At 44.4% G+C, this 16697-nt stretch overlaps 1 protein-coding gene across 2 annotated transcripts in view; it reads right to left on the bottom strand.

The window, feature by feature from the left end:
* VWA5B2 (von Willebrand factor A domain containing 5B2) overlaps positions 1-16082 on the bottom strand; it is a 54479-nt gene extending 38397 nt beyond the window's left edge. Inside the window, exons 1-4 of one of the 2 annotated variants that reach the window (XM_066603227.1) lie at positions 15895-16082; positions 8737-8882; positions 6222-6380; positions 1552-1783 (exon numbers count right to left, since the gene is read on the bottom strand). In XM_066603227.1, coding sequence (XP_066459324.1) covers positions 1552-1783; positions 6222-6380; positions 8737-8875 — 530 coding nt within the window. In that variant the 5' untranslated portion in view covers positions 8876-8882; positions 15895-16082. The remainder of the gene's footprint in view (positions 1-1551; positions 1784-6221; positions 6381-8736; positions 8883-15894) is intronic. The other variant, XM_066603235.1, reaches the window with a different exon arrangement.
* Positions 16083-16697: the final 615 nt, after the last annotated feature.

Genomic DNA, 16697 nt, shown 5'->3' with positions numbered 1-16697 from the left:
TACTATACACATTTTTGATGATATATTTCCATTTGTTTACTTTACTTTCCTTTTTTTAAACCATTTAGGAGACATAGAAATGTAACAATTATTCAAATTTTGAGGAACATTTTGTTTTACCTACACCAAGCCAAGATCGCAAGGGCTCATAGGCTTATAAAACATCCCACAAATAACCCTATTTAAAAAAAATACACATACAATGTATGTATTCACTTAGTGGTGTCATAAGTATTTTGACCCCACAGTTTTTATTCAGGAGTTAATGCAATTTAGAGGAGAAAAAATAAGATTTAATTATTTTGCAAATGTGTAATTTTATACAGGTTGTTTTTTTTCTATGGTGCACATGAAAATGAGGTTTTGCACCCCAAAATGAATATTCCTGTTTGTCTTGTGTTAAGAAATATACCCATTGTGGCCCATGTACATTTTATTCTGAAAGCTACTGCATCTCAGAAAAAAAACATACTTTGAAGTCTGCCTCAGAGTTTAGGTCTCAGAGATCATGGGGAAAAGGGGGCACGCCGGGCCCTCCCAGCCTGCCCCTTAGACTGAGAGCCCTCTCCCTATATGAAACTGTCACTCTTCACTTCTAAGTATGTTTTTTTCTGAAATGTAGCAGCGTTTCAGAATAAAGCATGCATAGAGCGAATGGGCATATCTGTCCCAGGTTCCCTTTGCCCCTAACTCGAGCAGCATGCACCTGTTGACAGGTTCTTTTTAAACAATCACTCCTATCCATGATTGTTGGAAGATGTTAATGAAATTCCAAATACAGTAATCATTTAATGTTATCACCAGTGCTGGACTTTGTACTTGTTCAATTATCTAAGTAAATACTGCCTTATGGTTTGTTTCACACATCTTTCCTGCAAACAAAACAAAAGCCACATTTTTCGACCTTTTGATGCAAATCCGAAAAATGCTGTATCCATAGGTTTGCTGTAAGTCGTCAGTAAAATATGAACTGCCCTAATTAAAGAAAATTTTTTTTAAAAAAGGCTTTTCTTGTAGTGGCATTTTGTCTCACTTTTGTTGCGTTTTTTGGGGCCATGGCATTTTTTTGCAAGTTTTACATAGGAGTCTCTACATGAAAAATGCGTTTAAAAAAAAAAAAGCCAGCAAAAAGTACAGGAATCAGAATTCTATTTTGCAGGCATTTTTTTCCATTCAAAAAAAAAAAAAAAAAAAGAAAGAAAGTTAAAAGAGAAAAAGAATTTGTCTAAAAGTATCCTTAGGCCGGATCCTAACAGGCGTGCATGTGGTGGAGTGACGTAATAATGGACTTCTTTAATTTGTGGACTATTGCGCTTTCTCTGCAATAAGGAATGTTGTTTTGTCGAATTCAAATTTGGTGTGAAAACCTTCATATCTTTGTATATTCCAAGATGTTGCTGTAGATTATGTATATGTGCCTGGATCCACATCACAAAGCTTAACAAAAAATGGTGCATAGTATAAGCATGCAACACAGAAACCTTATATAGTGATTCAGAATATTTGTCTCACTCATAAACCACTGCCCCAGTACACAGAACGCACAATCACCATGAGCACAACCTGTCGTCACATAGACCATCCCCATGCTCGCTGGGATCCCCTGGATTTGGGGCCAAGGGAGTGAGTGTTGAGTTGAGGGTCACACGTACAGCTCCTCCAGGAAGTGTCTGCAGTTCTCTGGTAATCTGCAAAGTCACACTGACTACTGCGGAGGGATATACAGATCCCACGCTAAGTGCAAACACACTATGTGATGTGTGCGGGTCTAAAACAAGGTGTCCTAAAACATGGAAGAGAAAGAAAGAACGACAACTGGATTACGATGCTCAAGAGGAAAAACAAAACATGATGTCTATGGGCTGCATAGCTACTAATAAAATCTACAACTTGCTTACAGTACTTACATTCCTTTCTATTTCTTCATCACAGATAGTGAAAAATAACAGAACAGTAAAACAATTTTAACCACTTAACCCCCTTAGTGACCAAGCCTGTTTGCACCTTAAGGACCAGGCCAAATTTAGAAAATCTAAAATGTGTGTCACTTTAACATAGAATAACTCCATAAAGGTTTTGCATATCCGAGCAATTCTGTTTTTTGCCCCATATTGTACTTCATTTAGGTGGTTGATAAAACCCCCTACAATTTGTGTATATTTATTAAAAGCGCCAAAATTGGGAACACTTTGAAAAAAAAAAAAAAAAAAAACTTCATTTTTTTCACATTTTCAATTGCAATATGTCAAATAGGTGCAAACATGCTGTACGAATTTTTTGTTGATATATAGATTTCCATCTGTTTACTTTATTCTGGAAGCACATTTGAAAAACTTTAGCTTCTTTCTAACCATTTAGGAGACTTACAAATGTAACAATAATTATTCACATTTTGAGGAACATTTTGTTCAGAATGATAGATACCCCCTCAAATGACTCAATTTAAAAAAAAAGTATACCCCTTAATGTATTCACTGAGGGGCATCGTATTCCGACCCCACAGTTTTTTCCAGGAGTTCATGCAATTTAGAGGAGAAAAAAAACAACATTTCATATTTCTGCAAATATGTCATTCCTGTCATAAAAGACAGTTTTTTTTCTATAGTGCACATGAAAATGAAGATTTGCACCCAAAAATGGAAACCCCTGTTTGTCCTGTGTTCAGAAACATACCCATTGTGTCCCTAATGTTATGTCTGCATGCACAACAGGGCCCACACCAAAAGGAGAAGCCAGTGGCTTTCAGAACAGAAACCCCCAGAAATGAATTTTGAAAACTGGAACCCTTAACAAATTCCTCTAGGGGTGTACTGTGTATTTTGGCTCCACAGTTTTTGAATGAATCTAAGCAAAAGCAGAGTGAAAAAAATTACAATTTTCATTTTTCTGTACAGCACACATATAAATAAGGTCTGCACCCCGAAATAGTTACCCCTGTTTGTCCTATGTTCAGAAACATACCCTGTGTAGCCCTAATCTGCTTACTGGACACATGGCTTGGCCTGTAATAGAGGGAACACCCACTGACTTTCAGGGCACAACTGAATAAATTGCAGGCCCCATTGCTCACCTGTTGAGCCATCAAGCTGCCAAAACGATAGACTGTCCCCCACGAATGACCCCATTTTGAAGTCTAGACCCCTTAGCCTATTTATCTAGGCATTTCCTAAGCATTCTAACCCCCAATCACGTGACTGCAGGACCGCTCAACGAGGCCCCCTGTCACTGTTGCAGGCTCTCAGATTCCTTCTGTAGCCAGGAGCAAGGAGACTTTAAAATCTCCTGGACGCTCCCCGACTTCTGCGCATGCATCTGCCATTTTGCCAGCGGGCACATACGCAGAAGGCAGGGATGGTCCGTGGAGGATGAACACATTGGCGCACAAATGTGGAGGCCTATGGTAAGAAGTCTCATCTCCCCTCACCGATGCAAAACTTTATTTTTAACTTTTACGTGATCACCGACGGGCGCATGTGCAGAAGCCAGGGAAAGGTCCGTGGATAGAGATCCCGTTGGGGGACATTGTCCTTCGGTAAGTACTTTTATTTCCTCTCACAAATACGATCCATGAGGGTAGATGAAAATTTTAACTTTTTAATGTTTTTTTTTTCTTTTACATGCATACTGCAACCCCGCCATGAAATCTCCAGACTCTCAGCTACTTTTGGTAGCAGGGAGATTAATTTTCTCTCCTGATTTCTGTGCATGGTTCCAACATTTTGCCAATGGCGCGCATGAACAGAAGCTGGGGACAGTTCTTTTCGGGACCAGATCGTCACGGGACATCGCAGAGGTCAGAGGTGAGTAGTTTCACATGATGAAACTAAGTTTCACACCAATGCCCCCATAACAGTTCCCGACTCGCCAACAGCTGTCACCCTCACAGACGCCAGGGCTTTATTCTACAGGGCCATCATGTTTTTACGGCCCCGTAGAAGAAAGCCCAGACATCTAAAACGTGAAAACACATATGGGTGGTCACTAAGGCGTTAAGGAAGCAGCCAAATTTCTTTTTTTTCTTCTTTCATTTCTTTCTGTTTTTTTTTCTCCTTTCTCCTCACTTTCCAAGAGCTATAGCTTTTTCATCTTTCTGTTGACATAAACGTATGAGGACGTCTGCTAAAAAATACATGTTGACTCCATTTTGAAAAATTGGTACGATTATGGCAATACCAAAATTTATATAGTTTTATTATATCTTACTATTTTTGCTAAATAAATAACCTTTTTATTAAAAAATTAATTAGATTTGTGTCACCATGTAGACAAAAATCACAAAAGAAAAATGTAAAAAAAAAAGTAAAAAAAATCCTTTTCTTATGCTCTCATATTAGCGTAAAAAAAATTTAAATAGCACATATTTGGTATCCACGCATCCGTAACGACGTGTAAAATAAGTTGAATATGCTTTTTCTTCTGCACGACAAAAAGCGTAAAAGAAAACGCAAAAAAAGAGGCAAAATGCTAATTTTTAGCAGTTTGCCCCCCCCCAAAATGCAGTAAAAGTGATCAAAAAAGCCGTATATTCCCCAAAATGGCACCAATAAAGACTACAGCTCGTACCGCAAAAAATAAGCTCTCACAGAGCTCCATACATAGAAAAATAAAAAAAGTTACAGGACTTTGAATGCAGCGATTTAGAAATAATAAAAAAAAAACTTCCAAAAAAAGGGTTTTTATTGCAGAAAAGTGGAAAAACCTAAAAAAAAAATAAGAATTTTGGTACCATTGTAATCGTACCGACCCGCAGAAAAAAATATATTGTGTCATTTATGCTGCATGATTAACGCTGTAAAAAAAAAATTAAAATATAGATAAATCTATGGCAGAATTGATGCGTTTTCTCTCCCCGTTATAAAAAAAAAATTATAAAAGTTTTACAATATAGTCTATGTACCCAAAAATGGCACCATCAAAAACTAAAAAAAAACAAAAATGCAAAAAACCTGCCCTTATACGGCCGCGTCGACGGAAAAGTTAAAAAGTTATGGCTTTTGAAAAATGGAGATGAAAATCCACCAAAAATCGTTGCGTCCTTAAGCCCAAAATAGGCCATGTCCTTAAGGGGTTAAAAAAATGGGAAAAGTTTTTTTCTTTGAACTTATTCCTTTAGTGATGAAGCTTGTTTGCACCTAGATCACCAATTACTTTTTACGTTTTTTTTCATCATCACATTCCAGGAGTCATAACTTTTTAATTTTTTCATTGACATTTTGTTTTAAGGGGATTGAGAAAAAAAAAAATTCCACCATTTGTTTTTTGGGATTTCACGGTGTTCAATGAGCAAAATAATTAATGTGTTTTTTTTTTTTAAAGATGTGCACTGTGTGGATTGAATAATTAAATCTTTTTTCTCTGGGTCATAATGAACACTGCGATACCAAGCGTTATTTCATTTTTGCATACTACAGGGTGGTTTGGGCGTTTTTTACTTTTTTTTTTTTTTAATACTTCAAGTTTTGACTTTTGTCCCACTAGTGGCTTGAATATCACCAAATTTTATTTCTCTTCTATACTACTATGCTTCAGTATAGCAGTGCACTGCAAAGCCTATTAGGCTTAGCCAGAGGCCAAGCCTCATAGGGCACCTTACCTGGTAAATCCAGAGGCCATATTCAAGCCTCCGGGTGCCATAGCAACCCATCAGGAGGTCTGATGAGTTAGAGAAGGAGCCCCCTCCCCGTCAGTCTTTTACATGCCGCTGTCGCACTGACTGCGGCATGTAAAGGGTTAAACAGCGGGGATCAGAGGTTTCTCTGGTCCTCGCTTTCTGAGCAGGTGCCAGGCTGTTATCCAACAGCTCAGCACCTGCTCTCTCTGGCACAGGAGACCCATGCCAAGCTTCTGATGTAGCCCCTGTTAAACGATGGCGAAATAGAATAAAGTCCTTTAATGGCCACCATCAAAAGACATATGGGCGGTTGCTTAGGGGTTAATAATTTTAATGTTGATGAACATTTTTTCAAGTTTTTGCAAGAAGAAGTAGACAGATAGAAAGGAGGGCGGCTCCAAGATTAAACCACACAGGGTTGGTTTGTAGTGTGTAGCCATGGAATCACATAAGTCTGTATTGAAGTTGTGAAAATGAAACAAAAGTATATTTTTAATGAAGACCATTTGCAAAGTTGCTACATTCTTTCAGATGCACTGCAGCAATTAAATATTCTCTAAAGACATATCATCAGTGGGGTCTGTGAGCCCCAAAAACACACTGTACTCACCATTGGGGCAACAACAAGGCAGTGATTCCCAGTGACATCTAGAACAGCATTCCTCTATTCGTGTCTGACTCTGGACCTGAGCTTGAACTTTTCTGTTTCCAGTCACTGCCTCAAAATTCGTCACAACCTCCCCATCCTCCAGGAGGTATATAAACATGGCTAGAGGACACACAAGAATCAGCAGGACTAGACTTTTCCAGCATTTATGTTACCATCAGTACTAATATAGACAATGCATTAGCTACCACAGGTTACTTTGCCAGTGTTAGGCCTTTTTTAACACTTGGCCATATTATGGTCCTGTACAAGTGATGTGAATACCAGTGCTAACAACAGGACTCAATAAGAACCCTATGAAGCTGTGAGTTCAGGTCAGTAGATCCATGGTCAGGCTGGAACGGACACTCATCTGTAATACGGGTTCAAAAATGCATCCATAATATCTTCATATTAAAACATTTTGAGATAAAGATAAGGGTCTTAAAACTGAATAAACATTTTGCATGTATTGAAGCACACATTGTTATATAGAAGTGGCCAAGATACTGAAGTTCCACAGCCTCCAACAGAGAGCAACTCAAAGAGTTGGGCACACCAACAGCAGCTTTCTGGGCATTTTGACGGGCATGCAAGTATAAAACCTGTCCAAGGATGGCGATTGCAATCTATTTATCTGTACACACACACACACACACACACGGTGCTCAGGTAAACTTCTCCTCAGACGGTTAGACTGTATGTCTCTCCCTAGGCTGTCGGGCCCTGACTTCCTGGAGCTGCAGTCTTTTAGGCTGGGTTCACACAGGGCGGATTCCTGATGGAAATCCCGCGGTTTGGCCACAGCGAAAAACCGCGAGATTTCCGCCGGGAGAACCGCTGCTTCAAAACCCGCAGCAGTTTTGAAGCAACCTGGCCGCTCGCTCTTCTGCTGCGGCCGGCGCTCCCATACAGGAGAGCGCGGCCGCAGTGGAAAAAAAAAATGAACATGCTGCGGTCGGCAAATACGCGCCGCAGCGGCAGCTTCTGCCGGCTTAGCCGCAGCGGATTTGCCATCCCGTGTGGACGAGATTTCTGGCTAATCCCGGGATTAGCGGCTGAATGCGGATTTGCCGCGGTGAAATTCCGCACGGAATTTCCGCGGCAAATCCACCCAGTGTGAACCCAGCCTTATGCTCCCTTAATGGAACCAGTGCCTGCAGCTGTGCTTCCTAAGAGCTAGGGTGAAGTTGTGGACTGGACCGTCACCATGCCTAGGCTAAAAGCCTGGGAGGGAGATACACTCCATCCACAACTTCACCCTTTGACCGCCCACAATATAATATATAATATAACACACACACATATATATATATATATATATATATATATATATACATACATATACATACACATATATATACATACATACATACATATATCCATGCTCAGGAAGATTATTCTGTGGAATTAGGAATAATAGTTTTACAGCAAAGTTGTCAGCTGCTTCGAATACACAAAATACACAGGGCAGACCAATGTGGAGATCTCTTTGCATGTCGCCCCCCCCTGGCCTACTTTTGTAAAAAAAAAATAAAAGCCCCCACAGGCTTTTCTTTCTTAGTGCATCTAATTAAAATATTTCATGATAAACAACATTCCAATGAAGTTTGTTGTACAACATGGGCCACAGAAAATCAGCCCCGCACTGTACTTTTATTAAAGCTGTCTGGAAAAAAAAAATCTTTGTTGTCCAAAGTAACCAATCCCAGCGCAGCTTTCATTTTACCTCGGCAGTATAAACAAAAGGAAAGCTGTGCTGTAATTGGTTGCTATGAGCAACAAAGATTTTCTTATAGATAGCTTTCATAAGGGTGTTGTGCTGCACTACTTTTCCATGGCCCACCCTGTAGATGCTATGGTGATGATGAGGGAGTGTAGTTACATATTGCATACACATGAGGGTAGAGTTGTTTTGATAACAAACCCCACCACATCAGGCTAAGAGGTGTGTGTATATATATATTAGATTACCTTAAGGCTGAATGCCCACGGACGGATTATCGCTGTAGGAATTCGCGGTCAGACACAGGCCGCAAAGTCTGCAGTAATGTCCATCCATAGACATGCTGTGTTAAACGATTCTCCCCTGAGAATTGCAGCACGTTTTATTTTGTTCAGAAAAAAAAAACAAAAAACGCACCGATGGCTTCCATTGCAGTCAATGGAAGCCGTCCGTCCCACAATACTTCCACAGTGAGCACTGTGGTAGTACCATGAGAATCCGCGTCACAGCCCAGTGCCGGCGCGTCATGTGCTGCACCTTGCATGCGCGCCAGCTCACTGTCCGCGGCGACTCCGGACAGGTGAGTATAGGGTCTCTGGAGGGCGCCAGGTCTGATTCCGCTGCGATATTTCTCAGTCGGAATCCGACCCGGCCGTGGGCATGAGGCCTAAAACCGCATAAGTAGAAGATAACAGGGTAGTAATAGGAACCGAAAAACAATTTTTCCATTATAGTTCACAGATCTAACCTCACCTTGTATTGTATCACTACAGGCATTCAGATAGGTCAATTGTGCACTCAGTCCCAGACTAAAACCATTGGCACAGGCATTTACATATGAAGCCTCAAGGGGGAGCTGTACCCAGGAAGACGTATCATACAGACCAGGCATCCTGTTTCTGTAGAGAAAAATTGTTACATTGTAGCATAAATATACACAACAATCATACCTAAGGCCGCCTGCAGACGGCCGGGTTGGATCCGGCTGGGAGAATTCTCGCAGCGGCACCCAACCCGTGCCCCTGCAGGGACCAGTGCGTACTCACCTGCTTCCGCGCCTCCGGCTGTTTGATGTGCCGACTGCCGGCGATGTGCAGACCGGAGCCGGCGGCCGGGGAGTGAGATTTCTGTGCGGGGCTCTGCGAGCCCCACACAGAAATAAAGCATACCGCGACTTGTTTTCTGCGCATGATTTCGCGCAGACACATCGGGCCGTCTGCCTAGGATTGCGTTTGCTAACGCAATCCTAAGGCAGCTTCCACTGGTGGAAATTCTGCGGGAAATCCCGCATCCATACATCTGTATGGAGTTTTTTCAAAGTTGATGTTGCCATTGACGAGATGTGAACCTGGGATCCCGGGATTTCAAGGCAACATTGCTAACCACTGCGCCACATTTGTTGATGAATCACCACTAGAAGGCATACAGATGCTTTCCATTTCACTTCTGTTTTTAGTAAAACTGTATCCACTGATAAAACGCTAGTGTGAACGAGTCTTCAATAAATAGATGTGAAAACAACCAATATGTAAAACGAGCAAGTGACAAATGATTGGAAGTGCATTTCATTTTACAAGTCATATGCTTTCCAATGAGTTGCTTCGCTCCATTGCCATCTCCATTGCCCATTACATTTTGTTCTTGGTTGCACACCTTGGGTTAGAGCAGTTGCACCTCTACACAGCCATATCTAAGGCCGTATGGTTTCTGTTTGCACAGGAGCTTCCACAGATCCCTTGTTTCCTAGCTGCAGGGTAATGAGGAGGGCCGTTTCCATGAGATCTGCTCTGGAGTTGGCCATGTTTACCACTGGATTAATCATTTATCTGGACAACTGTAATACACAGATACAGATGACACAGTGCAGACCACCTTTCCAGAGCGCTCATGGTTATAAAGAAAGCACAGCCTGCACTTAAAGGAGATGTCCCGCGCCGAAACGGGTTTTTTTTTTTTTAACCCCCCCCCCCCGTTCGGCGCGAGACAACCCCGATGCAGGGGTTAAAAAAACCACCCGCACAGCGCTTACCTGAATCCCGGCGGTCCGGTGACTTCAATACTTACCGCTGAAGATGGCCGCCGGGATCTTCTACCTTCGTGGACCGCAGCTCTTCTGTGCGGTCCACTGCCGATTCCAGCCTCCTGATTGGCTGGAATCGGCACGTGACGGGGCGGAGCTACACGGAGCCCCTCTCTGGCACGAGCGGCTCCATAGAAGAAAGCTGAAGACCCGGACTGCGCAAGCGCGGCTAATTTGGCCATCGGAGGCCAAAAATTAGTCGGCTCCATGGAGACGAGGACGCCAGCAACGGAGCAGGTAAGTATAAAACTTCTTATAACTTCTGTATGGCTCATAATTAATGCACAATGTACATTACAAAGTGCATTATTATGGCCATACAGAAGTGTATAGACCCACTTGCTGCCTCGGGACATCTCCTTTAATACAGGAGGAGTCCCTGTACAGATCTGAAACACTACTATTAACTGTCCAATGACTTCAGAAGATTGAAATCACACTCAAGGTATACATGGAGTGCGAATATCTAACGTAAACGCGCTATTCTTCCACGCCATGGATGTCTCTATGTCATAGCAGTATAGTCCCATAATGTATTGCTGTAGTTTAGTTTGTTCTGACTAAAGTGCTCCCACTCAACAAAGAAACTAATATAGTCAGTACTACTTCCCTGCTGTGTGTGCAGTGTGCATATGTAGAGGGGGGTGCCTGCCATAATGGCTGTTTCAGTGGAGATATTTATATTGTACTGTAGTTTGCAGTATTAATATGGGATCTTTGGGAGCCCTCTAGTGGGGATAAAGTGTTATTGGTTTTCATTTCTATTATCCTCATAGTTGTATAAACCCATTGCCATTGGCTGCATGGTATCATGTGGATGTCTGGTGGACTCAGGCACCATAGAGAAGTGCACTGATTCTTTGAGTGGTGTAGCTCACGCCAGAAGAGAGATGAGAAACATTGGCTACCTGCTGAATCAGGCCCTTTAGAAACAAAGACTTGCTGGTCAGATGACAGGGTCTTCTCATGCTAGCAAGTACAGGGAGCACTTCGGCCTCCTGACGGGTATTACATCAGGCCTGCAGGTTTGGCCACGACTGTTTATGGCTTATGGCCCAAAGAGAGATTAGAGACTACGAGCTCCTGTGCCTATTGGGATACTGTCAGACGCCAGTCAGCTTCCATCCAGATGTACGAGTTCCCTGAAATATTTTCCCACAGCCACAGGAATGAAGTTTTAAATACCGTGTCTGGGTCATTCGCAGAATTGAGCGCTTCCTCCTACGTGGACTACTGCATTGCCATCTTCGGTGAGGACAATGTTCTGTTTGCTGGCATTATCATTGAAAATGCATACTGCTATCACTCTTTATGAAGAGTGTTTGACAGTGGGCTGATCTAAGGACTCGCTCTACATTGCTATTACCGCCTTCGAATAGTCGGGACATTGCAAATAAGGACATTATTGTTCAGTTCTGCAATGTTGTGATCTAAGCATCGTAGTTCCGAAACGTCGGATGTTTATTTGTTCACCTGTTGTGTAATGAATCGTCTGGAGCATTAGTATAATGCAGTCATGGTTCGGCACAATCCACTGTCAGCCCTACTGCAGAGCTGTAACCGGACACACTATCAGGCATATGGCCTAACAGCAGAGCTGTGTGATCGAGCCCCGGAATCAACACCCTAGGATGAGTATATAGTCCCAGCTACACTGGTGGTACCCGCCAGGGCCTCAGACAAAAGGCAGTCTGATGCAAGACCCCTATTCCCTGAACCTAGGGAGGGCCCAAACGTCGTGTGGTGCGATGCAACTTTTACAGTAGAAAATCCTACTGTAAAAGCCCTGAAATAAGGCCTATCTGCATTAAAAAAAACAAAAAAACAACACACAATACATTACCCAAAGGCTCAATAGATTTTTTGAGTGATAATCGTTGTGTCTAAACTAGGCTTAACAGGTGCTGTCCGCTCTGCCACGCATCTCCTCTGCAGCTCCGACAGACTTGCTTGCAGTTTTGAACCAGCGCTTCCTGGTTTGGAGGTTCGAAATCCCCACCTCCAGGAAGCGCTGGCTCTGATTGAGAATCAACCTCCACAGTTCAGCCAATCACTGCAGCGCTCAATGAACTAATCACAGTCATTCAATGTGATGGCTGTGATTGGTTCATCGAGCGCTGGCTCTGATTGGTTCTTGAGCGCCACGGGAGTGGTGCTTCCTATGAGATGAGCAAGCAGGATGCATGTATTGGAACTGAAGAATCTATTTAATATATGTTATTCTACAATACAATGTATTTGCATGAGGATGCACTAAGGCCGAGGCTCTGTGCTACATGTCTCTAGCTGATACTGCCCTAGCATGCAGGAAAGTGTATGATCACAGCCTTGGAGGTACATTGCCATGTGTATGAGTTACTGGGTACTTGGGTTAGCAGCTCACTATTTAAGAGCTCACCTTCAACCAGCAATGCCTCATTATGGTGCTGTTAGGAGACGCGACAGGGAGTCAGGTATGGCACAAAAATTGGACTCTTTTTAGAGTCCCCTGCGCACACTTTCCATAGACGTGTACAGGAGATCACATGCACATGGAACTCTGAAAAGAGTCGGATTTTCTTGCTGTGTACTGACCAGAGGAGGACAGCGCTGGATTATGGGAGCAAGTGAATATAAAAATACCTCACTTGTCACGTCCCCTTACAGCGCCATAACTTAGCTTATAGTTCTGTGGGGACGTGACACTGAGGCTGGATTCACACGAACGTATAACAGCTTGGTTTTCACGCCGAGCCGATATACGTCGTCCTCATCTGCAGGGGAAGGGGGAGGATGGAAGAGCCAGGAGCAGGAACTGAGCACCGCCCCTTCTCTGCCCCCTCTCCGCCCCTCTGCACTATTTGCAATGAAAGGAGGTAGGACAGGGGCAGGGCTAAGTTCCAATAATTAGCCCCACCCCTATCCCGCCTCTCCCGTTTGCAAATAGTGCAGAGGGGCGGAGAGGAGGCAGAGAGGGGGCGGGAGCTCAGTTCCTGCTCCTGGCTCTTCCATCTTCCCCCCCTGCAGATGAGGACGACGTATATATCGGCTCGGCGTGAAAACCGAGCCGATATACGTTCGTGTGAATCCAGCCTAAGGCTGGGTTTACATGGGGCAGATTTTCCGCGGAATTCTACTGTCAAAAATCTCGTCCACACGGGGCGGACAATCCGTCGCTGTGGCACGGATTCCCGGGACGCAGCATGTCAATTCTTTTTTTTCCCGTTGTGACCTCGCTTCTTTTTTATGGGAGAGCCGGCCGCAATGAAAAAGTATTCGGTGAAACCGCTCCAAAACCTGCGGCACTTAGCCGCGGGTTTTGAAGCTTCACTGATGCCGCGGAAATCTCGTGGTTTTTCGCTGTGGCAAAACAGCGAAATTTCCGCGGCAAATCCGGCCTGTAGGGGACATTCATAAAGGATTTTACGCCAGTTTCTGGCATTAAGAAGTCACAAAGTTTTGCGCAAGGCTTGCCTGCACTAAAATTTTGCAACTTTTTCCCCTAGAAAGGGAGTGTTGATTCATGTATAATTCCTCGCCAAAATCTCCAGCATATTTTGTGATGCAGAGCCTAAACAAAATCCGCACCATTGGCTGAGGATTTTGCCAGGATTTTTGCCGAGGACTTTACTGCAGATTTTGGTGCAGATTTTCCACTGCAGAGAATCTGCACCAATTAAGCTACATGCGAACATATCCATAACTCAGATTTAAGATCCACATTGCAGTTCAATTTGTTGACAATGTTTCTGCAATGTGTAGATGAGATCTGTTGAAAGCGCATCCACTTGGTATTGTAAGGCCACTTTCACACAGCCGAGAAAATTGCGCGAGATTGGTGCGCTGCAAGACACACGAATATGAACCCTATTCTTTTGAATCGGGTTATACACATGAGCGATTTTTTTTTTTTGGCATCGTGGCACGGGAAAAAAGTGCGGCATGCCCTATGTTTGGCGTTCTCTCGGAATACCTTGCATTGCCCATAGTTTTCAATGGGGCCGGCAAAGCATCGCAAGGCGTGTGAGGTGCACCTCAGTGCGATGCGAGGGTTCTCACTGAAGACAATGGGAAACACTCTGCGATCCTCTGCCGCGGCTTTTAGCTACTTCCCTGAAGTGATGCGAGGCATTTTTAACACATTTGCAGGGACATCACATGTTGGCGTGTGCGATACTGGGCCGAGTTTCACAGCCTGATATCACACTCGCCCGTGTGAAATCAAGGCTAGGGCTATGTTCACTTGGGGCAGATTGGACATAGAAAATCTGCTGTGGGAAAATTAGTGCCAGATCCGCAGCTTCTGTTGCAGATTTCCTGCGGAATTCGGCCTCTCCATTGAAGTCCATTGGCTGAAATCCGCAGCGTATCCAGCACTACAAGGCTGCCTGCATACAGGCAGGTCAGACCCCGCATGCTGGATTCCCGCAGCAGAGTTCGACCCAGTGCCCAGCTGGTGACCCCAGCTTACCTCTCTACCGTCTTCTCCTCTGCTGCGAATGTGCCAGCTGGCACATGCGCAGTTGAGAGGACGCTGCGCCGTCACTATGGCGATGACGCGGCTCCCTTGACCATTCTGCAATGATTGCAGAATGGCCACAGAAATGGACGGCTTCCATTTTCCATTCCAAAGCCGACCATGCATAGCCCGCACAAAATCGCAGCATGCTGCAATTTCTCCCCTGCGAGTGGAAAAAAAAAAAAAAAAAAAAAAAAATCGCAATCCATTTCCGCTCGTGGGCAGGAAATTGCATTTTCTCATAACATGCTATGGGCTGGATTTGCTGCAGAATCTAGAGGCGGAATCCCGCTCTGGATTTCGCAATGCAAATCTGCCCGTGTGCAGGACCCCTAAGGCTGGGTTCACACGGGGTAAAATTGCTGCAAGGAAATTCTGCCGGTAATCTTAAACCCAAGCCTAAGCAGCAAAGTGAACGAGATCTGTGTTTTGAAGCTGCCTTTCTACTTTGGAAATCTTGCGGCATTTTTGTGCGGTCATTCCGTGACATTTACGCCCCTGTGTGACAGCAGCCTCACATGTTGTAGATTTAAAATCCACACCGCATGTCAATCGCCACATGGGTTCTGCGCACGTTTTTGTCCGCTGCATGCAGAGATTTTTAAAATCTCATCCACTTACCTTCTACTGTAAATTCTACGGCTTTTCTGTGCAGATGGTCCGCATGGTAAATCCGCCCGTGTGAACATAATATGCTGCGGATCTTCCACACAGGAATCTGCAATGTGATCACTAGAACATGCCCTGAAAAATCCTAAAAGTACCAAGCTGCATACAGCTTATTGGCAGCCAACTGTAGCTGGAGTACATCTGCCATCACTTCCCATGTGGCTGCAGAACACTGAGCAGGTGAAACACATCCAACATGCCAATCACTGCCGGCACCAACCTCACCTTGTTACATCCGAAACCCAAAGTCACTTACCAACTTATCAAAGTGTTGACAGCGTTATATAGAAGTAGGGCAAATGTAAGCAAATTGATTCGTTAGCAATAAAAACATTCTGCGTTTCCTGGGGCGCCCGCTGACAACTTTGACAGGTTGTTGTTGAAAAAAAAAAAAAGACAATCAAGAGTAATTGCTGCAAGTCAGCCCACTTGTAACACAAGTATTGTGATCGGCATGAGGATCGGTAAACCCAAACCAGGAGACCTACAGAGGGAAGAGGTCCGGGGTGTTCTGCATCCACTATCTACTGCCTCTCTCAGCACCTGCAGAGCATCACACCCACATGTCCCAGGCTGGCTGCAGCTCATCATTCTCTGATGCCAGTCTAGTGCCCACTCTAACCCGATGCCAGGCAGTGCCCACCCCGAGAGGGTCCCCCATCACCTGTGACAGACGTCCCTGGGCCGGTGCCAGCACTGCGGAGAGGAGCGGCTGCTCGGCAGGCAGGAGGGTGCGGTCTGTGCTTCCCTCCGGCTGGCTCCTCATCAGTGCGGGTCGGTGTGCGCCGGGCTCTCGGGATCGGGGCGCTCCCCTCCCTGTCTCCTCCCTCTCCGGACTGCGCCTACTGGAGCGGCGGGGCGCGGTGCTACCTGGAGAGCCCAGAGCGGCCGCAGCGCAGTGTGGGACTTCTGGCTCTTCCATCTGCAGCAGCCGCACTGGGGCTCATTCACACAGGACAATGCACAGTGACTGCAACCATTGATTGCAACGGGTTAGTTCACTTAAAATACGTGGCAGCCCATTGAAAGCAATGGGTATGCGTAATACGTACAAGGCACACTGGAGACCTGCGCATGCTTATGCACAAAATCAATGCAATGTTGGGAGTCATGTTTTACACCTGCCCTACATATTTACATAAAGCAGAATACACCGTATTCATGGACCACAACACGCATACGCCCGTGTGAATGGGCCCTAAATCTAATGCGCATACGCCCGTGTGAATGGGCCCTAAATCTAATGCGTTTAGACGTAACAATTATCGTTCAAATGAGTGAAAGTGAACGATAATCATTCGGTTTAACAGCAAGCCAACCACCAAACGACGAACAAGAAGCGATCGCTTTTCGCTCACCGTTCAGTTTCACGTGCCACTAAAACTATTGTTGGCTCGTTCGCTTCTAATTCTCTACTCCCCACTCAGTGTCAGGAATTGTCAGTGATGATCTGGCTGTCTAAACATT

This window comes from Eleutherodactylus coqui, chromosome 1, assembly GCF_035609145.1.
Source record: "Eleutherodactylus coqui strain aEleCoq1 chromosome 1, aEleCoq1.hap1, whole genome shotgun sequence".
Classification (NCBI taxonomy): domain Eukaryota; kingdom Metazoa; phylum Chordata; class Amphibia; order Anura; family Eleutherodactylidae; genus Eleutherodactylus; species Eleutherodactylus coqui.
This window is presented reverse-complemented; position numbering and strand designations above follow the sequence as displayed.